This window comes from Phalangium opilio, unplaced genomic scaffold, assembly GCF_054372755.1.
Source record: "Phalangium opilio isolate 3A_F unplaced genomic scaffold, DU_Popi_V2 ptg000002l_1, whole genome shotgun sequence".
NCBI lineage: Eukaryota > Metazoa > Arthropoda > Arachnida > Opiliones > Phalangiidae > Phalangium > Phalangium opilio.
The window spans coordinates 184,892-207,520 of NW_028324144.1; the positions used below are offsets into that span (position 1 = coordinate 184,892).

The 22,629-nt window shown below is 38.5% G+C and overlaps 2 protein-coding genes across 3 annotated transcripts in view; both read left to right on the forward strand.

The window, feature by feature from the left end:
- LOC149718071 (motile sperm domain-containing protein 2-like) overlaps positions 1-22,629 on the forward strand; it is a 51,183-nt gene that overhangs the window by 25,915 nt on the left and 2,639 nt on the right. The window contains exons 1-8 of one of the 2 annotated variants that reach the window (XM_089866773.1): positions 1,253-1,578; positions 5,610-5,751; positions 6,533-6,697; positions 9,310-9,396; positions 9,556-9,710; positions 10,183-10,243; positions 10,379-10,417; positions 10,904-11,028. In XM_089866773.1, the coding sequence (XP_089722899.1) occupies positions 5,643-5,751; positions 6,533-6,697; positions 9,310-9,396; positions 9,556-9,710; positions 10,183-10,243; positions 10,379-10,417; positions 10,904-11,028 (741 nt within the window). In that variant the 5' untranslated portion in view covers positions 1,253-1,578; positions 5,610-5,642. Of the gene's footprint in view, positions 1-1,252; positions 1,579-5,609; positions 5,752-6,532; positions 6,698-9,309; positions 9,397-9,555; positions 9,711-10,182; positions 10,244-10,378; positions 10,418-10,903; positions 11,029-22,629 lie in introns of those variants that run through there. The other variant, XM_089866711.1, reaches the window with a different exon arrangement.
- On the forward strand, positions 15,339-21,847 carry LOC149718074 (motile sperm domain-containing protein 2-like). The gene is made up of 8 exons (XM_089867198.1): positions 15,339-15,772; positions 19,730-19,876; positions 20,366-20,452; positions 20,528-20,682; positions 20,784-20,844; positions 21,126-21,164; positions 21,265-21,389; positions 21,471-21,847. The coding sequence occupies exons 1-8, from the start codon at positions 15,670-15,672 to the stop codon at positions 21,516-21,518; spliced, it is 765 nt and encodes a 254-aa protein (XP_089723324.1). The 5' UTR covers positions 15,339-15,669; the 3' UTR covers positions 21,519-21,847.

The following is a 22,629-nucleotide window of genomic DNA, read 5'->3' on the forward strand; positions in this document are numbered from 1 at the left end:
TCTGTAAATTATGTATCTATTACTTGTAGATGTTAATCGGTAGACCTTATCATTTTGTCGTTGTAGTTTTTCGGTCAAACTCTCCGCTAATTTAATTGTTAATTATCGTCGGTACAAGGTACGATGTACCTGCTTTGACCCAACACTCTATCAGATTCACGCCTCGTTTCATAAAACCAATAATTGCACACCACTTTTCATCATAATCTAGGCGTCTCTCTCATTGTTTTCTCGTATAATTGTGTACAAATCAAAGGCTGATAGCCGCTATTATTCTACAGCGTTTAAATTTAATTACACTTCGATGACGTAGTGGGCGGAAGAATACAGTCACGCCGTCCAGGTATTCTTTCGACCGCGTCCATTTTTCCCCGTTTGTTATAATTTGTAATATAATATAATTACAAATTAGTTCCGTAACTAAAATAATATAAAATGCGATATTTCCAAAGAGTTAGTTGACTAGCTTTTTGTATGACGTTTGTTTGTCTACGCATAGCCTCCTGGATCACGCGACTCGCGGACGCAGGAGGCTATGGTCTACGTTGCTGGCCTCAAAAATGGATCGTTGAAAATGCCGCTAGTCGGGCGGGGGTCGGAGGTCCCATCGCCTTCCAAAAATAAAATAGCCAACAGATTTTAGAGAACCTCGGGTTTAACGAACGAGTATAGAAAGCTTTCAGATGGGATGGTTGTACGTCACACTCTCTCAAGTCTTACCATAGCTGTTCTGGTAGCCATATTATATTGTTGGTGGTCTCTCAGCTTCATTTCCTGCAGTTTAAACCCACCACCAATATGGCAGCCTAAATTACGTCACGAAACTCAGCTCCTCCCCCAACTGAAAACTCTCTATTACCACCAGAAGTATATAGGCCTAATACTTTTTTAAAATCCCCTTCTGGTATTACGTCGTATTTCGTAATTAACAAGTTGGTATTAATAATTGATACTATAGCATTTGCGTCAGCTCCCAAAAAAAAAAAAAAAAAAAAACATTTTCTAGTGTGTTTTCCAAGCCCCTTAAGAACTATAATCATTTTAAAATAATGTGATTCATAACAATTTTGGAGGACAATGGCGTATTTTTTCCATTGAAAATGATATCTTAATATACTAGTAAAACCGCCATTTTAGCCTTATAAAAAAAACGTCCTCTGTTTTCTTTTTAGAATAGTGAATGTAATTTTAATATTCTAGCCAAATATAGTTGAAAAACCGCCAATTGGGCTAGGCGGGAGTCACCGTCGGCGGCTAGCTAGCGTTGTCTGGGAAAGAGTACCGTTACCGGCGAGCGACCGACTTTTAGGCCTAATTAGTCTAAAAGAATCGCGAATGAGAATCAAAATTTTGATTGATACGTCTTGTAGAGTAATGATACGAGATGACTCCGATCTATGGCGTTAAATTATTTAAGGACATTGAAGTAACTCGATTAAATTTTATCGAGTTCATATCGGGGTTTGTAAACTAAGCCTTGTCAGTCGAGAATCCAGACACAGTCAACAATCAATAACGTTAGGGGCTTCGTTTCACTGGCTTCCGTTCCGTAGACGAGATTTCCAAGCTCTCAATAAGGTCAGTGATATTGTTTTTACCTTGTAATTTTTAATTGCAATTACGGGGGAGTTGTAGACCGACGATAATGTTGACCTAGAGTCCTAGACGCGATAAAAAGACGAGGCGAATATTCGAGGTGGCGATAATCTTTATTAGATAAAATGTTGGCATCCACGTGTTTGTGATTCACATTCACCTTGGGTTTATTTTCGAGGTGGTGCTAAATGGTTCTAAAGATTGGTTCTGAGTGGACTGTATTATTTCGGGGGTTGACCCGGGAAAGGTCAAGAAGTTTAAGAACGGGCCATAAAGGTCAGGGAGGTTAATTTTAGTGACGAAAATGTCTTTGAAAATTAGAACCTTGAACGTAATTAACGACGTTTCACGTTACGATAACTGTTGCAAAACACAACCTGAAAATAATATTCTTAAAAATAAACTCTTTACATGGAGTTGAAAGGTCAGGGAAAATGTCAGGAAATAGTCAGGGAAAACTTGGATTTCGAACCAGCAAACTTTTTGCGTCAACCCCGGAGTTGGTTGGGAAACCTAGGACACAATTCTGAGGGGCAATTAAGGCAATCCGATTTTATATCCAAGTACCGTAGGCCTAGATTATTGGGGTATAAATTCGGTGGTGACTCCACCGAGGGGCTAATCACTCCCGATTTTTCGCCACCCACTTTGGGTTGGGGAAATAAATTACTGGCGATAATTTTAACACTTTCAAAGCGCCCCTCTTAGTGAGTAGCCCCTTGCCGTATTGGTATTTCTCGGAATATTTTGATAACTTTACCGAGGAGCTATTCACTCCCTATTCCTCGCCACCCACTTTGAGTTGGGAAATCACTCGCGATAATTTTAACTCGTACCTTTTAGTACCTATTACTGTTAGTGAGTAGCCCCTCTTATTGGTATTTCTCGGAATATTTTTGGATAACTACACCGAGAAATAATCACTCCCGATTCCTCGCCACCCACTTTTGGGGAAAGTAACCCTGTCCAGACGTCCCTCAATCGTACCTTTTAGTAGCTAGTGAGTAGCCCCTCGAATGGCGCACGCTATTTCTTGGAATATTTCGCGAAAGTTTTCCATCATTTTGCAAAAACAATTTTTTTTTATTTTTGGTGGGGAAAATCAATTTTTGCTCACGCTGGTTTTAATTTTTAATTCACTGGAATTGAAAGGTGGGAAAACCTAATTATCATCACCAATTTCGCAGTCGGATTCGACCTTGAAAGATAGACATTGAAATATAGATTCTATATTTGTATTAAATCTAAAATCTTTTTATCATCATTATTATGAAAGAAGCTTTTGATAACCGTAGCCCCCCCCCCCCTGCCACTCAAGGGTCTCTCTCTCTCTCTACCCCCCACGCTAAGCCTAACTTCAAATCAAATCAATTTTTCTCTCTTTCTCTTTACAATCTTGAAAATATTGTTGATTTATATATTTTATTTTTTGCTCCAAGGAAAATTATTACGCGTTTTTCGACCGTGTACAATTAATTGTTATCCAATAAGAAAACATCCATGGAATTTTTACACAAACAAGTTTATAAAATTTACGATAACCGCGGCGGTAATAATTCGCGGAATTGCGTTTCTAATCTTTGTATTTCGTTTTGATAAAAATAACAAACCAAACAAACAACAAACATGTTTTTACGTTTTAAGCTCGGAGCGAGCACCCGCGCTTAGCTAAGCTTTGAGTTTTACACGTAATGAGCTATCTTAGTGTGACGTCACCTATACTATTTTCCCATAGAACCAAAGTAGTACCAAAGATGGCCGCTCACTGTGAAAGCTAAGCCCGTGACGTTTTACCTAGGCACTGACGTCATAACTGAGATAGCTCTATTTTTAGTAAAAACTTGGAAAGTTCTTCATATTTTGGAGTAAGCGTGTTATATTTTTAAACCTTGCCAGGGGTTAAAGTTCAATCGAGTTCTTGCGTAATCTGATTAATAAAATTGTATCAGGTTAAAAACACGAGAATAAGTAATCTTTGGTGGCAATTGTTTGAAAAGAGGATAAATTTGCCGCGACGGCAATCACGTGAAGAACTAAAAACGGTATAATTGCCTAATTAATTGTTTCTGATTTTCCATCCGAGACGTTTGAACGATAATAATTTGCAATTTTGATAATGTGCGCTTACCTTTGGGTCAAGCCACTTAATTACCTGCCTACTTATTTATTCATTCTTACTCCAACTAAAACAAAGGTTCCCCCCCCCCCCAATTGCCACCAACAAAGATAAGATTGCTTTATAAACAACATTTGATGTTTCAGCTGCTTTTGTTCTTTTCTTGACATCTGCAAAATTTCCCCGTCAGATTTGCTAGGACTACCGTTCATTTTATTACACCACCGTAATCCTAGCAATTTTTAATGTTAGGGTCCTGCTGTACTCGAGATTTGAAACCTTTTTTTCCATCACACAAACATGTTTTTCATCTCCTCCTCGTTGCTACAACGTGACCTTTAACCCCGCTTTGTATGGCGCTGGAGTGTTTTTTTTATTGTTCACTTGAAAAGCGGTCCTAATTTGCTTGACCAAAGGGAGTTCTTTTGTGGCTGTTGACCGGGGGGGGGGGGGGGTTATTCCGCGGAGCGAATTGAATGGTGTTTAAAACCGAATGGCACCTGACCTTTGACCCTGCACCTGACTTTGGAGGAGGGGAGAAAATTCCAAACAGGCTGGCTGGGTTTTCTCCAGGGTGGGCCACGTGCTCCTCAAATTTAACTATGTATAGGAAAATTTGAAAATTCTACTGCAACTTTTTAATAGGATTGGATTGAAGAAAATTAATTAAAAATGGGGTTGGACACGTGACGTTTTAAAGACGTGCAGATTCATAAACCCGGGAAAAAACGCCAATTAGTAAGGGCAAAGGCCCTTTGACAATATTTTACTATTTATTTATTTATTATTATTGCAATCCACAAAGTCAGAGTGACGTGTCCATCACACTTGATACATAGATATGACATTAGGGTAACAACGGGGTAAAAATTGACGAGGCGCTAATCACTCTGTATAGTTAATGTAGACCTATTACGTATTACGCGTCATCATTTTAGCACTGTCAAAGGCAGGCTGACGCGTAATCGTTTTAGTACGGTCAATAGTACAGCCGTGTACACCGAGACTACGTTAAGTGGTTGACCCCTCGAAAATTCAAGTTAACAGGCGAACGAGAATTACAAACACCACTCAAAACCGCTAGGAACATTCTGCCTGATAAAAGATCATTTACGTGGTTGTATTATTCTAATAATAATAATAATAATAATAATAATAATAATCTAAGCTTTTGCCTATGAAGGGATTCAGTATTTTGTCCACAAAAACAAAACAGCTTCGGGATAGAGTCACTCCACCGTTAATTTAAAATACTGTCCGACACCTTATGTATGACGAGTATCAACATCCTCAGGTGGGGGAGAGGGGGGGCTGAGAAACGGGGATCTTGTTCCTTCCCTAAACAAGTTTTTTCTAAGTTCTTCTTTGGGAAAGTTTGGGGAGATTCTTGACCTTGAGAGAGAGAGAGATGTGAAAGGCAACTAACTCGTGCGAGGAAACTCGTTCCTTTTGTCAGATAAATAATTCAAAGCCAAGTGAGAGCGAGCCCCGTATATCCTGAACACCCCCTCCCCCTCCCCCCGGGGGAAGGAAATAGTTTCGGGGAAGTTCATTTCACTACAACGGGAAGGGGGGAAATAAAAATGCTTCCCCCACTTTGAGTACTATAGTCGAGGTTCCGTCCGAAACTTATATAACACGAGATCCTTCGAAGGCTAATTTTTATTTGCAACTTGAGTCTCTCTCGGAGCAGCAGTGTGCTCTCACTTTAATTTCGGCTCCACTCGAGTTTAGTTGTAGCTTTAGAACATTCGTTTGTATCCAGTTTAGTGATAAATTTTGAAGGCTTTAGTTTTCAATCAACTAAGTTTATTTATACCAGCATTAGATAAGATTATTATTCATCTCAGCTGTAGTTAAAAGTTGTTGTCGCGTTTATTTGACTTTGCGTCGCCAGGTTTGGTTCCAGTCTGTGAATAATTAAGGGATTATGGCACCCAAAAGGGTCACCGGGGATTTGACCATCTCCACCGTGGAATTGCGCAAGATGTCCCAGCAACTCAGAAGCGCCTTTCTAAAAGAAGTCCAGGAGAATGCCGGTAAGTCCCTATTTCGTTTTTGGCGCGTTAATTTCCCCGAGTACTTGTACCGCTTGTACTTCCCCGAGTACTTGGGAGAAGCGAATACGCTGTCACGGTACTTGAAAAACGGGGAGATGTTAGCGAGTTTTAAAATTGTCATAAAAGTTGGTTGCCACGGCTGAGAGAAAGTCGGGGAATTTCAAAAAGGTCAGGGAATTTGGTGGCTAAAATATCTTTGGTTCAATCATGGCCAACTGGGTGATGTTTAAAACGCCGTTTTAGCGCGAGATCACGTTTGACCAGACACCAAAATCGTGGACAACTCCAAAATGTTTTTCTTCTAAAAATTCAAAAATGTGATTGAAACGCTGTTATGTTTTGAACAATGACCTAAGTCCGGGAAAAGTTTGTGGCAACCCTGTAGCGTCAAGTTAACTGGTCATTTTTAAGCCCGCAACAACATTGACCTTTTAAATAAATAAATATAATTAGAAATTAAAATTGCATGGTCGGGAAAATAACTGATAACTTTGAAATGAAAGAAAATGGATCCATTGTCTCCCTATGATTATAAATAAAGAGGTCGATTCGTTTAAAATGACGCGCGGGGGCGGTTTACTCATTTGGAAAGGGAATTAACAACTAAGGGAAAGAGATTATTGTTTCAAGTTACCAATATTTGAGTCATTTCTCGCGTTTCTACATTGTAGGGTAATGGGGGGGGGGAGCCTATTGTTACTGTTAAATGCTTTATTATCGATAAGCGCCTTTAGCCTGAATATTCTGGTTGTAATTTCAGCTCAATACGATCCGTTGGACGTGGAAAAGATTCGAAGCGACGATTTTTATTGCGACAGATTTATCTTGCATCAACGATATTTGCTGGGCGAAAAGGCCACTGTTGACGACGCCATCGAACAATGCAAGACCGCGCTCAAATGGAGAAAGGAATTCAACGCCAACGGTAAGTGAACAGTAGATACACCTGTACAACGAGGGGCCTATCACTCTTTCAAATAATTCCACTAGTCCTGTTACGGGTCTGAGTCTAACCTTAGCGCTCTTAAGGCATATAGCTCGCACCTCATCGGAGTGAGTGGCCCCTCGTTTTAACCCCCACCCACCCGAACCACCCTCGGAGTCGGGGATTAGTAGGAATTTTTCTTGGGGGTCTTCCCTTTTAACTTAGATGGGATGGGCGTTACTCCGGAGGGGAATTTGATTTCATCACGTGGTCGCCAAGTGCGTTTGTTTTGTCACGCTTACTAGGGCTTCTTTCAAATTGGGGACAACGGTGGTGGTACGCCGTGTTTACAGTCCAAGGGTGCGATTATTTAGGCCCGTCGCTCCATCGGGATTTCCCATTAAAAATGAAAGAAAATATTTCTCGGAAAGATTGTTTAGGCGCTTCGATTTTCAATGTAGAGTGAGATTTCAGCTGCCTGAGTAGTAAGTCACGCCTTATTAAGTCTTACCACGGTTCTGGCGGACATATTGATGGGTTTTAGCGTTCCTTCCTCGCATTCAAGCCACCAGTATGTCCGTGGAAATTACATCGCTAATCTTAGCTCCTCCCCCAACCGAAAGTTGATGATTCAAACCCGTATCATTTGGGACTTTGTTGTGACAATTTAGACCACCAGATAAGAACATTTTTGGAGGATAATTGGCCAAATGCCAGCCAGCCACTTTGATAATATTATTAATTCGAGACGATTTGGTTTTTCTGGAGAAACAAAATATTTAGTTTACTTACACCTTCAATAATCTGTTGATTTGTCGAAACCTCTTTGGATAATAGGAATAAATTGGGGTGGGCTGTGATGACGTACTCAAAGGACGGGACTGGACTTTTCCAAATATCTCTTTTAGAACCAGAGACTAACCAAAGTTTAAGGAACACGAATTCCCCAATTATTGTCACAACCCTAAAATAATTAGTATCTTTGGACAGCGTAGAATAGAATTAAGAAGTCCTTAAATCATTAATTTCCTCCCTCCAGATGTCTTCGAGTGTCTTACACTCAGGGACTTAGCATAGGCCACGCCCCCTGTCGCCGTTCTGGTATTCATTTATTGACAGAGCAAAAGCTAGCCTATTTCAGCCACTTTTCCAACCCTGCTCCCAACTATAGAGTCGGGTTGCCAATCAGAATTATAATAAGACTCCAAATAATTTGATCTAGGTGTCGAAAGGGTTACAACAGTTATCTACCTTATCATTTCAATAAAGCTTTTTATTATTATTATTATTATTATTATTATTATTATTATTATTATTATTATTATTATTATTATTATTATTATTATTATTATTTAGCTAACTAGATTAATTATTAATCTAATCTTACATAATTAATTAAAAACTTGCCCCGTTTTAATCCTTAAGAATACTTAATTAATGTCTTTAAGTAAATTAAATACCTTGAAGGCGAAACGTTAAAAACCAAATTTAGGTTGAACTCAGCTGATTAGCTTAATTTTGTAGCTTACCAATTTTGTAAATTATTCTTAAGGACATAGGCGTTTAGAAATTACGTTTCGTAATTAATTACGCATTGCGTTGGGGGCGGGGCCGGGATCGTAGCTTGATTTTCATAATCGACAAGTTAGTAATCGAATATTCCGTCCTTGAACTAAAAAAAGCGAAGCTCGCTTTAACACGTTTGATTTAAAACAAGTTCCTTAATTCCACCACCACGGCCGGGGACACACGAGGGGAGATACGTGTAGGTCCGAGTTTCTTACGACTCGGTATTTAAGATTGTGCCCCGTAAGCGTGACACTTACTATGAGGCTAGTTCGAGGTCGTAGAACCGCGCGTCACAATTCTTTAAATTATTCGACAACGTCATGATTGTACGTTGCTTTTAATTTATTCCTAAATTTCTGGGTTTATGAATGAAAACCGTTTATTTTAATACGTCATAGCGTAAGTTCTATAAGATATGTTCCGTCCATAAGTTTGTCACTGGTAATTTAGAAACTGGAGCTTGTCATTAAACAGGGTTCATACAAACCGGGAAAATTCAGGGAAATAAATAGTTGATAAAATCTCAGGGAAATTTTGAAGTTTTAGTAAAATTCAGGGAAATTTGCGTCAAACAGGGGCCGAGTAATGAAGCAAAATGTTCGTAAACATACCCCCCCCCCCCTCCATAGGAATAGCATTAGACTATACTTTGGAGGCTCATAACTCTGGTTATATTAGAGGGTGATACGGGGATGCCCTTCGAGTATGTAATAGTCCTATTTCCCCCCCCCTCCTTCGTTGACATTTGCTCCATAGGATACTCCATATACGGGGGGGGGAAATCCTGGAAAATTCAGGGAAGTATATGGGGAAAAAGCCTCATGGAAATCTCAGGGAAATTTTTTTTCTCCAAAAGTTGTATGAACCCTGAATTTACGAACTGTGTAGGTATTGTCATACTTATGGAAGGGACATATCTCTTATAAACTTATGTTGATAGAGATAACGATATAAATTCGGTTGTAGTTTATTATTGGTAATTTACAATAGAGATATTGTTTATCTCTATTTTAATTAATTCAAATATTTTTGTTGTTGTTCAGCTATCAAAGAAAGCAGTTTATCTGTGGAACTTTTCGAATTGAAAGCCGTGTTTCCGTACGGAAAAGATAAACTCGGAAATTATACGTGTAAGTAATTCAAAATATTGAATCAACATCTTTATCTTTTAAAATCATTTTAATCTCGATTTCATTTTGTATTTAAATCTTTAAAATATCGAACATCTTTCTTTATCTTTTAGTATCATTTTTAATCTTGATTTTATTTTGTATTTAAATGTTCTTTAGTGGTCATTATCGGTAAGCATCATAAGCGGGACGCGTCTCACATCGAGGAAGTCCGGCGCTTCCTCATCTATTGGATCGAGAAAATGGACAGACAGGGCAGCGGAAACAAAATCAACGTGATCTTAAGCTGCGATGGAGCCGGAATCAGTAATTTGGTAAGTAATCATTACCATCCATGAAATTGCTATCAAATAGGAAGTAGATATTGAATCTGGTACTGATTGTTTTTGCAAAAACAAATTTAAACTTTAGGCGTAATTTGCTCGAGCTATGTAGGCCAAAATTAGACCAAATATACTAGAAATAATGGCAAACACGTTGGCGTAACGCCTTAATTAATCGGGCAATTAGTTTAGGAGTTAATAATTATTTTAATTATATTAGTCGCTAATGTTATTCCTATGGGCGGGAACTTCAAATAAAAAGGTGTGTTTCTTAAAAACGACTCGAGTTAAGTTGATCAAAATTTTAGCAAATATAGTAGAAATGATGGCCTATACGATGGCCTAACTCGTTAATTAATCGGGCAATTAGTTTAAGAGTTATTAATTATTTTAATTACGCGAGTCGCTAATGTTATTTGTACGTCACGTTTGATTGGGATCAAATCCCCGTTTTGTTTTGTAGGACTTGGACATTATCAGATTCATTTTCAACATTTTCCGACAAAACTACCCTTATTTCCTAGGTAAGTCGAGTCGAGTCATTTAGAACAAACCAATGAAACGCTCCGCCGATTCTAAAAAGCACTCAATCGTCATACATGACGACGACCGATTATAATTTAATTGCCATTTAATTTAATATTTATTTTTTATTGCAGAAAATATTTTCGTTTTCAACATGCCTTGGATATTTATTCGTAAGACATTTCATTTTTTGCTTATTATTATTTAATTTGGGGCGGAATTTGTGTATTTCCTTTTTCAATGTAATGTAATAGCACCCTACACTATATTATGGCATATTGTGATAGAGGCAAGGGCCATCAGTTGCTATTAGTTTACTTCAATTTTGATATTTAGATTTTCAATGTAATTTAATTTAATTTGATTTGATTTTCGTTATAATAATTTTAATTATAATAGGAACTTCATTTAAATTAATGACGCCTTAGCTTTAATTATTTAAGGGCCAGAGAGTGTTGATATTAGCATCTCAATTTCATATTTAATCTTAATTTGTTTGTTTAAATTTAATTATAATAGGGACTTAATTTTAATTTAACGAAACCCTTTTTTATATTTATAATAGCTTTAATTATTTAAAATGCAAGAGAGAGTTTTGATGATCTCAATTTCATATTTAATCTTAATTTGTTTCTGTTTAAATTTAATTGCGTGAATAGCTGCTTGGAAAATCATCAAGGGATGGTTACCGGAGGACGCGGTGGACAAAATCAAATTCGTCAATAAAAAGACAATCTTGGAGTACATTGACGAGGACAGTTTGCCCGTCAGCCTCGGAGGAAACGTAAGTACAAGTACCCAATTGGCCTAGACACTCATTTTTAAATTTCAACGCCGCCACCGAGCCAAGACAGCGGGCGGTGTTGTTTCACTTTCAAGGTTTTTATTTTGGGGGAATTTTATATTTCATATAAAATATAGAGATGCTCGTAATTTAGGCGTCAAGCTGCTCTGGCTCTTGCTCGTAAATAAGATACGATTTACGCCCACTTCCTTAGCATTTGAAAGCGTTAGGATATGTTCACTGTTCAGGCCATAAAATATCGATGGGCGCTTCACTCCGAGTCGCGAGTCGCGTACTAAAAAATGCCTTCTTCTCTCTCTCTCATTGGAGTACTTGAGCGCCCTGAAACTGAGCTTTGGCCTATTTATTATCCCTTCAATGGTGTTTTATTTTATTTAATTGAGAGTTACTATCGTAGTCTTTGAGTACCTTGGGGGGGGGGGAATTCCAAATATATGCCTACATTTTTGATTTACACGCGTTATTATTAATTTTATTGGCTTTTAGCGGCTTGTTATAATTGTAAAAGAGACCCAAGTTCTAGCCTAGTAGCTTCTTCGACTATTGGAATTTATTGGGATAGTATTATAGTCTTTGATCGCCTTGGAAAATTTTCTGTAACAATTACTTTTAGGCCTTTTTCCTCGGGTTATTTTTATTATATTCCTTGAGCAGCTTGTAAAAAGCGTAAAGGTGCTCCCCTTCTCGGGTAGGCCTAACAATATCTGTTAGAGCGTCACCAATAATAATTTGAAACGAAAGGGAAATAGAGTAATAGAGTAAAGGCATGATTACAATCGGGTCAATTGCTCTATATCCAAATATTTGTCTTAAAAATAATGTACTTGTAACTATACCGGAAGTTACAATTAGTACATTTAGTTTCCTACAACTCTCTCCATTATCTCCGTAGCTAATCGTACATACATCATTAAATACATAAATACGTCTACAATTCCGCCCCCACAAAAACGCCCCAATTATTGTCGCCAAAAACCGCTGCGACGGAATTAAGATTTAAAGGAATCTCCCAAAAATCTACTGGACACGTGACCACCCCTTTTCCCCCTCCCCCACTCCCAAAGTTATCGGACCCACCGCTAGAAATTAGATCCGGATACTTACTTCCGTTTCCGATTTGTATTTTTACTTCCTTTAAAATTAGTTTTTTTTAATTCCTAACCGAACACGACCATAAATATTTTATTAAATTAATTTATTTCAATCGAATCAATCAAATCTTCAGGGTGACGAATTCGAGAATTCTACGCCGACTTTAATCGCCTAAAATCACCACCAATTGGCACCACCGCATTCCTAGTTCCACTTCTACTTCGTTTTTGTTTACTCATCAATATTATTAACAACGACTCATTTTTCTAAGAAGCGGCGAAAAACACTCTCTCTCTTTCGTTTTAAAACACTAACAAAAACTACGAACTATTTTTCTTAATTTTTTTTAAGAATCTGTTTGTAAATTAATTGGTTGTGTAATTCATTGCATTGCACCCCAACGTTGTGTGTATTTATAAGAAAGAAGGGAATTTCGAAAGTGATCATTATTTTATTTGTTCTATTTTTGTTTGTTTTTGAACAATGTGATATTTCAATTATTATTATTATTTTTTCGCGACATTTATTTAAAAAGTGTCAACGTTTTGTTTGTTTGTTTGTTGGAATTAATTCGATTTAATTTATGATTAATGAAGTGTAAAAATAAATGTATTTGTATAAAGAAAAAGAAAAGAAAAAACAATAAATAAATTGTTCCTACACTTATTAATAAATAAATTATGAAATGGAATTTTTTTCTTATAAACTAATTAATTAAATCGTAAGTGGTAGATTTCGAATGAAATACACAACCTAATTTATCAAGATAAGTTATTGTTTCCTTTCAAATGGTGATGGCTTCTGTTTTCCTATAACTGTATCCTTTCGACGCTTCTGACGTCACGTGCTTCTAAGATGGTTGGTTGGTTACGTCACCTAACCTTTGACCCGTCATCCTTTAGCGACAGGGTCATGGCTTCAAATTCTCCGGAATTACCAGTCGTACCATTAACCCCCATGCGGTAATCATAATGGACCTAGGTTTAACCTATGACCTTTAGGTGAAGAGTTAAGCTTTCCGCTTGCTTCTGAGGTAACCCTTTCAATATTAGGCTTAACTTCCGAGTTTTTAAAGGGAGTATAAACATGACGAAACGCGTTTAAAGGGGGCGCTAGTAGTTGAGCCGTGAAGCCGAGGCAGTGCCATACCCCAAAATGCGAAGCGGTATACAGACCTTGACCCCAAACCAGATATCTTAGAAGGGGCTACCGGACCCCTCTCTTTTTTAGACCACATCGTATGATGTACGTCTACGATCAGGCTCTTAGTATTTTACCCGCTGTGAGGAAGAACATAGTTGTGTTGTCCCATGCACGGTCCGGACCCAGCAGTCCTTTCAAGTTTCAATAATCTTTGAGATGGGTAACACCCCCCTTGGGGACACAATGAAAGGGGTTCGAGTCACAAAAGAAGAAGGGGTTGTTTCTTTTTATTTCGTTTGAACAGAGGGGGGGAGGGTAGGGATGCTTTGTTGGGGGGTTTCCCCCTTCCCGCGTGTTACCTTGAAGATTGTAATATTGTCAATCCATTCCCAAGTTCCCAACGTCGGTCGAGTACTTGCAACATATATCCTACCACGAAGTGGTAACGCCTGGTTTCTTCCGAGAGAGGAATCCATGGGGGGTGGGGAAGGGGGGGGCGGAGTGATTTCGGTTTCCCAGAATCTGGAGAATATAAAAGTGTTTGGGAAAATATTCCAGGATCGGCCGAGCGTGTAACGAACAAACCATAACCCCATGAATTTATTCCTTTCTCTCACGAATATTCTATTTCGATGAAAGGTTTTATTATAACTAGAGTTTTCACTGTCACTCACGCCAGTGTTGTCAGACCCTCTATCGAAAGTACTGATTCGAATTGAACTGCTTTGCCTTAACGATCAATCCCTAGCCCGAACAACCGATCGAGGGGCTAATCACTGCGCCAGATTCCTTGTTCACCGATTACGTGTAATAATTTTTGCACTGTCAAAAGGGCGGGGCTTTTAATTAAAGATTAGGCGTAATGATTTTAGCGCAGTCAAAGGTGCAGTGAGTGACCGGCCCCTCGACCCTAACTATTAACAAAATCAGAAACATCCTGTAGTTATTTTTGCTTAAATTTTAAAAGGAACCATCGGTTTCACTTGGGATCCTAGATAATTTTTGTTGATAGTGTGTATCGCCTTGGAACATTGGTCCTGAGTCTGCGAACCATGACATGAACAGTGATGACTCAAGGAGTCGCTACTACCCGCCCACCTAGGGGAGAGGGGGGAATTAACTTTATGGAGAATTTAAATCTACCCACTAATTCGCGCCATCTATGGGTTTAATTTAAGCATTTAAAATTTAATTTAATATTACTTAGTTACGGTAAAAATATAAACAATTTAAATTTAATTCGTGAAATTTTCAAGGAACAATTTGATTTAAAAGTTTAGAATCGAATTAAGTCTAAATGCTTTTGTTTCCCTTTTAATTAGAAAGATAGCGCTACTAGCCAAGAGAATTTTATTCGGTCTAAAAATACGTCACGGTGATGACGTAGTGTGGCATTGTTTTTATTCACCGTCAGATAAGAACGGGTTCGGGTTGCTTTAAAATAATAAATTTAGTTTCGCCCAAAAATTCGACACGCGCGAAACTAATACAATTTACTTTTGAAACGGTGCTGTTACCGTTAAAAGTAACCGTAGTAATTTGCTAAGAAAGTATAAACGGGACTTCTTTGGTCGGAACGAATCTCTTCGTGAAATAATGCGCGATTTCGGTAAATTTTTGCAAGTGTTGCAATATTTTTTTTTTTTTAAAGAAAGTAGGGAATTTCTCTGAATGACCGTGAAATGATTTGTTTCGGAACGGTTTTTCCAAATACAAAAGTATTTTTCCCTGTAGGCCTATTTTAGGCCTAATCTCCACGCTTCTTTTAATATTATTATTAAAATCCTTACAATACGGGTATTTAAAACAGAATGGAAAAAGCAAGCACTGTTCTTTAGGATAAATGGCCAAATTGAAAATTTATTGGTATGCCATTTTTAGGCCTTGGTCGAAAAAAAAAACTTAATAATAAAACGGGGGGACCTCCGTGGAAGGGTGGGTTTGAGTGGCTTCCCCTTTCCAGCTGCATTGTTGTCCTATTCCGTATGTATAACCTTGTCCCCTCCCCTCCTCTCCTCTCCTCTCCTCTGCTGGGAGCTGTAACATTGAGAGAGAGTGAATGAGAGACAGAGAGAGCGCAGCTTCCCTGGGCCACAGCGTTTCTCTTCTAGAATCACTTTCTCCGACTTCTCCATCGAGGAGAGAAGCACCTACTTACTTGGGCTCTGGAATTTGACGTGAACCGACCGACCGACCGAGGCACACGCTAGCCTACTACAAAGATAACCTTATAAACCGGACAGGACGCGACGCGGACTTTACATTAATCGGCTTTTATTGAGCAGCTTAGTTCACACGAGTCGCGGTTAGGTAGTTAGGTTAGGCTTAGTTAAACGCGTACGTGTACTGATAGCAAAAGAACTTAAAGAACTGAGGAGAAGGAGAATGGCACCAACAACGGATTCCAATAAAGATCAGCAAAATCTCGAGCAAGCCATCGAGAAGTTACGCAAGGTTTTCTTCGAGAAATACGATCAAGAAAAATCTGGTACGTTTTCCTCTTTTAATAACTCTCTCTCATTTTCATCGCTTTCCTGACAAGTTAGGCTTAAATAATTAATATTCGTGGGTGAATTATTTTGAAGTCATGACGTAGTTTCGCCTAATGGTGTAAGGGTAGCATTCATTTTCATAGTACGTGTCTGGTTGTTGCTTTACCAACACCTGTTTTTATCGTGAGTTCGTGACGAATGTAAATAATGTAGGCTTACAATGTAGTCTACAATTTCAATGTCAAACGCCGAAATGATCTACAAACAAAGGTTGCATTCGGTAATCGCCGAATCTCGAGCGAATGGCAGTGTAGTTTCAAATACGTTTGAGTTTGACCGTCGTGAAATTTAAAAATATTTTAAACTACATCCAATGTTTAGCTCGTGTTATTATCGTCCTATTCGGTATTCGCCGAAACCCGAGCGAATGAAGATAATAATTTAGTTTCCCTACATCCCGCGATGTATTGATCAAAATCAAAGTGGGCTCACCACGAGCACGAGGAAGGACTCTGTGCGAATTATTTTGGGGTTTTAAAATGATTCTTTCCCGTTGTAGCGGGGGCGGGCGGGCAGACGGCTGTGTCTGTGTTGTGTTGATGAGGGACATCCCTATTAGGCCACGGTCAAACTATTCGTGTCTAGTTGATGTCATTTAATTTTGTGTATCGCCCCGAGTCTAAACTCGTGTTTATTTCAAAATTGGTTAATGCCTTAAAAAAATTCCCACTGAAAATAAAATCGGTGGTTTTTTTTATTTTGTACAAGGTTATTTGGTAAAATCATTGAAACGCTAGTTAAATTGCAAAACGTGGTTAAAATAACCGCAACCTTATCTTAAATTAAAATTTATTTCAAGTATGTTTTTTTTCTCCTCTAGTTTTTGGGTTTTTTAAAAATGATTTGCTGAAAATAAAATCGGGTTTCCAAGTACGAGGTTATTGCGAAAAATCATTGAAACTTAATTTAAGTATTTGCGTCTTGCAAAATTTACTTGAAATAACCTTATTTTGAATTAAATTGACGCGTAGTTTTTGATTGAAATCTAGTCGCGATGATGTAGTTCAACTTGGAAATAGATGGGGGGGATTTTATTGGGGTGGGGGGGGGACTATCGTTTGAATTTGATTAAAGCCTCGAACGTGATCGATTTTATCGATTGTTTTTCCACTCGAGACCAAAATGGTTAATATTCAGGGTTCATACAAACCTGGAAAACAGGGAAATAAATTGTTGACAAAAACCTCAGGGAAATTTAGAATTTTTAGTAAAATTCAAGTAAATCAGGGAAATTAGCGTCAAACAGGGGCCGAGTAATTAAGCAAAATGTTCGTAAACATCCCCCTCCATTGGAATAGCATTACAATAAACTTTGGAGGCTCGTAACTCTGGTTATATTAGAGGGTGATACGGGGATGTCCTTTGAGTATGTTATAGTCCAATTTGCACCCCCACCCCTCCTTGGTTAACATTTGCTCCATAGGATACTCCATATACGGGGGAAAACCTGGAAAATTCAGGGAAGTATATATGGGGAAAAACATCATGGAAATCTCAGGGAAATTTGTTTTCCAAAAGTTGTATGAACCCTGAATATTGTTTGGCGCAGTGAACATTTTTTTTCTGACGTCAGCTTGACTGACACTTGATTTCTATTATTTGATATTTATTATTTTGGTTGGCATGTTTCGCTCTGTTAGTGCCGTGCTTATTTCTTTGGGTTTTAATTTTAAACATTTGTGACAAGAAATAATAAATTAGAGGTTATGATTTCAAGTGAACACTTCCGGCTATTGTAACAAGACTTCGGATCACAATTTTTTTTTCTTTTCATCTTTTTTTTTAAAAAGGCTGCCTTTTTTGGGAGGGGGGGTAGGTGTTGGTGAGTGAGTAGCCCCTCGAAACGTCGGTTTTCTGGCGGAAGTATTTGCGTAATTTTGACAAGTTGTCTCGAGGCGGGGCGGCTTCCCAAGTAGCTTGTTGGCCCGGTTCCGGTTCAAATTTGGGGAGGTTTTTTTCTAATAGAAAACAATACTTTGAATTTCGTAAGAGAGAGAGATAGAAAATTGCTTAACGTCTAGACCTGGTGAAAAAAAAAATGATTTTTGGTTATTTTCTTTCCTCGAATTCCCGAAATTTTCGTAGGAAAAAAATGTTATTGACCCATTAATGCAAGCTCTAATTCTCCTAAAGATGGGATAAAATCTACTATCATTTAGGATGGTTTTTTATAACTGATTGCGTACAGAGCGAATAATAATAATAATCATTTATTTATTTTTGAAATTGGACCCTGTATTTATGTTTAACCAGAATTTTTCGAAAAAGGCTGGTTTTGGTCATTTATTATCGCCTTTTACAAAGCAGTATAATTAAGATCTACACGAGCCTAAGTCAATTTGCGTTTAATACGTTGCTATTATTAATTTTGGAATCGGATTGTTAGTTTGGGAATTATTAATTACGTAAATTATGATAATCGCCAATTTTATAGCAAGGCGCGCGTCACATCGCGAATACTTGAAATTTCTCGAAATTGACTCGGATTAGGCCCAATAAAATTTAACCAAATACGGTACGAATAATGCCTAATACGATGGTGTAACTCGTTAGTTAATCGGTTAATTAGTTTAAGAGAGGTTAATTATTTTAATTATCATAGTCGCCGATATTATCTCTGCGAGAACAGGGGCCCGACCAATCAAGACGGTCGTGTACACATGTACGGTTCGGTTTTCTGGTAACGACTTAATTATAGGCCTAGTTCAAGCCCCCTATAATTTAATAATAAAAATGTAAATGTGCCTAGCTGTTATGTTGTCCATTATTATAAGAGAATTGAATCAAGGTCACCCTGCACGATGGTTGGTTCCTACTACGGAAAGGTGAAGCGGTGGCGGCTGAGGCAAAGAGGAACTAGTTTTGGGGTGTTTACGGAACCAGGAAGTTAAAATTGTAAGCCCCCCATCTCTACCACGCGACCGATATATTTTTAACTTTTGTAAAAAGTTTATTTGGGATTGTGTCGCGGAAACGGTTGGGTTTGATTTTATTTTGATTATGTTGCTCGCGAAATCGTCTTGAATCGATTGTTTGGCTCGCTCTTTGATCGCGCCCCTTCTTCGTCTTCGTCGGTGTTTATTTCAAAATTCGACCCTTATTTATTTATTTATCACGAGTTCGAAAAATGAATAACAACGAATGCGCCACGAGTACGTGTAGAAATGGATTCAACACCGAGAGTAAGATAACGTTAAATTGTGTTCTCCTCGTTTCCTTCTGTTTGTTAATTTAGGCGCCCCCCCCCCGAGTAATTAGGGTTGCGTACGCTCCAGAAAAAAAGGGTTATTTTTGGTCTTTTTGTCATGGTAAAATATGCGCCTAAATGAATTAATTGTTTGGCAACATCTGTTTATGTACAAAGGGGTTAAAGAAACGTTCGAGAACGCTACGGCTTGTCAGGTTGGCTCTGAAAAATGTGGGTTGAATGCTGGCGGGTTTTTTTCCTGTAGGGTTGCCATGGGAACGGGTCAGGGAAATGCCCGAAGAAGTCCCGGGAATTTAAAAGTGGGGGAGATTAGTAAGCTGAAGGGTTAGTAAAAATATTTTGATAACGTGGACAACGTTTAGGCTAAAAGTGTCAGCTGGGAATTTGAATTTGAAAATGATTTGGAAAGTGAAAATAATTCGGTTAGGCTCAGCGAAATATTGAAAACTTTGCAATATCTGATATTGCCTTTCGCGCAACTTAAGTAACAAGGCGGACACTCGCGAACAGCTCCATTCATTTCATAACAGACATCATTTTTTTCATAATCGTTCCCGATTTAAATTTAAGTACTGTATTGGGTTTCGCAATCGTACCCTAATTTTAAAATTGAAAAATTAATTATAAAAAATAAAGGGGTTTTCTTTCCTCGTTAACCGATTTTTTTGTTCCTGTTTTCCTCTAGACGATTACGAGGAATCGGACATTCAGAAATTACGGGAAGACGATGCCACTTGCGAAAGGTACATTAGACATCAACAGTTTAACGTTGACAAAGCCTTGGAACACGTCAAGGAATCCCTTAAATGGAGGAAAGAATTCGGTCTACATGGTAACTAAATCAAACTTAAAGGAGGAGGAGGGAGCTCCCAAGGAATTCTGGGTGAAGCGGTCACGCGCCAACGAGAAACGAAAGAACTGCTGCCATTTATAGACAATTTCGGGAATTGCGTACGGAGAAACCAAGACACAGAGGGGCGAGACCGCCATTAGGGTATTCTCCCTCTCACAAAAGAAGCCCCGCTAGAGACAGCGCGAGTTGCCTAGCCCCGCCCCCCACGTGTAGTGAACTCTGGCTCCGTCTGGCGTCGCTTCTTGACGAGAGGGATAATACCCCAATGACGGCCTCGCCCCTCTGGGTTGTTTTCTCTGTATGTAATTTCCGAAATGTCTATTTTGGAGCAAAATTCTTTCAAATTTGCAAGGCTAAAAATTGAGCCTCGCTTTTCGCGCGTGCCTGACCAGAATGAGTAACCTTTGACCTTAAATCCATTCGGAACCAACGTGAAACAAACCAACCCTTGAATTCCTTAAACCTTAGGAATTAAAGAGAGTAACTTGTCAGCTGAATTACTAAAAGACGGGGCGGTTCATCATTTTAATCACGATAAAGAAGGAAATCCCATTCGTAAGTTATTGGATTGAGGAAAGGGGGTGGGTGTGGGCCGGCGTTGACCTTCTTGACCCCTTGACCCCTTTCTAGTCATGTTCATCGTCAAAATGCACAAAAAAGACGCTGAAAAAGCGGAAGATCAACGGAGATTCATCGTTTATTGGGTCGATAAATTGCTTCGAGAATCGCCCAACCATAGAATAACGGTCATTTACGATTGTACCGGATCTGGTTATTCCAACATGGTAAATTTAACCCTTCCCTTCCCCCGTTCCCCGTTTAAACCGGTTTAAGGAGCGCGCGGAACAACAACCGACTTTAATAATATTGTTAACCCCCTTTGCAGGATCTCGATATGACTTTGTTCATCACCAACTTGTTTATAAAATACTACCCCGCTTCTCTAGGTTAGTAATCGCGTTAGGCTTAGCCACCGATTGCCATAGATATCGGAAAGCGGTTCCTATCCTCATACTTAGTATTATTATAACTCTGGTTCTATGATATACAGTATAAAGTGAAACGCCTTGACTAAATCGCCTTTTCAACGGTGCTAAGTACTTGGGGTTGCGGCCATCGGTCGGGGCCAAAAGAGCTCTACGATATCTATGGTTCTCCATTCAAACCTACCTACCAACCAATTTTCGTTTAATTTTAATTAACTTAATTAAATTCCTTCCTTAATTAGGGCATCTGTTCGTTTACGATATGCCTTGGTTATTTAACAGTAAGTCTATTTATTCCTTCCCAATGCAGGGTTAATAATTTTCCCCCTAAATTAATTAATTAATCGAGGCGCGTTTTAATTAATTATTCTCTTAATTAAGCTATTTGGAAAGTAATTAAGCCTTTGCTACCCAAACATTCCCGCGACAAAGTCAAGTTTGTCAATAAAGATACAATCAAGGAATACGTCGATGTGAAATGTTTGCCAGTTAGAATGGGAGGCGAGGTAAATTATTATTATAGGCCGAGGCTTAGAAGAATTAGGCTTAACTGGCCTATTTTTGTTTGTTTCTGGGTGCGCGCGCAGGACGCGACGGAGTATAATTACGAGCCGTCGGTTGAAGAGTCAAAATGAATATCTTCTTGAGATCTCCCGTATTTTTTTACCTGAACGAAAACAAAATACCCTTGGACGTGTTTTTGTCCGACCAAGGCTTAAAAAATGATAAATTTTATATAACCACCCTTTTTGGAAGTACGTAGGTACGCCATTGATACAAAATGGCATCCGATTTCACCCAAAATCAGAATGGGTTAAACAACATTCGTGGGACCACAACAAATTCATTGTATTTTTTTATTATTCCTAAACTTGTTTTGATGATGTTTATTTGTTTATTGAATTAATGTGTATAAAACCTTATATTTTCTATTAAATTTACATAATTTTTTTCTAAAAAAAAATAGTAGTCGTCTGCTTTTATTTACTTCGAATTATGAACTTCAGGGTTGTTTTCGATGTATTTTCTTTCTTTCTCTTGTTGAGTCAAGGACTCAAGGTCAGATTTGAGATAGCGATGGAGAGAGGAAGGGAGGGGACCATTTAGAAAGTGATGTTTTGGCAAAACCTTTCCTTCAGGTGTGTGTTTTTTTGTCGTCTTCAACGTTATTGGGGGGTTTTTAGGGTTGGTTGGGTTATACCGAAGTGAAAGAAAGGCGTGTGTCCCTGGAGTGTGCGGTTAGGGTATAATGGCCCTAGCTGTTATTCCGTGGGGTAGATTCTAATCTTTGAAAATGTCTCTCGGTGGACAAAAATCCAGAATTGATTGATTTTGGGGAAAGGACCGCCGCCCCCCTCTCCCAAACTTGTTTTGGAAAAGTAAAAATTTAACATTGCTTTGCCACTCAGTGAAGGGCTAGTTAGTATCTAGTTTCGCATCGCCGTACCTACCTTTACGCCCCTAAACCCCCCCCCCCCCAAAAATTTTGGAATTTCTTATCTGGAATTCTTGAGTTAGAGATTTAAATCTTAAAATGAGAAATTGCTCTAAAATAGTTGGTTGTTATTCGCTGGTTTTAGGGCGACAATATTTTCCGCGGCGCGATAAAGCGAATCGCTCTCTAAGAGTGGACTGGTTTTTCCACTTTCCCAAATGGCCCGGATTTTTAAAATCCGCCAAACGCCTAATTTTAAACGCGAAAATTCAGATTCGCCAAATAAAAGCGCGAATTAAAATTGGTCGGGG

What these genes read in the sequence shown, in the direction of transcription:
- LOC149718074 (XM_089867198.1), top strand. Translation starts at nt 15,670, where the DNA reads ATGGCACCAACAACGGATTCCAATAAAGATCAGCAAAATCTCGAGCAA. An exon ending in ATACGATCAAGAAAAATCTG is followed by an intron (nt 15,773 to 19,729) that starts GTACGTTTTCCT and finishes GTTTTCCTCTAG; the next exon opens with ACGATTACGAGGAATCGGAC. An exon ending in ATACTACCCCGCTTCTCTAG is followed by an intron (nt 20,845 to 21,125) that starts GTTAGTAATCGC and finishes TTCCTTAATTAG; the next exon opens with GGCATCTGTTCGTTTACGAT.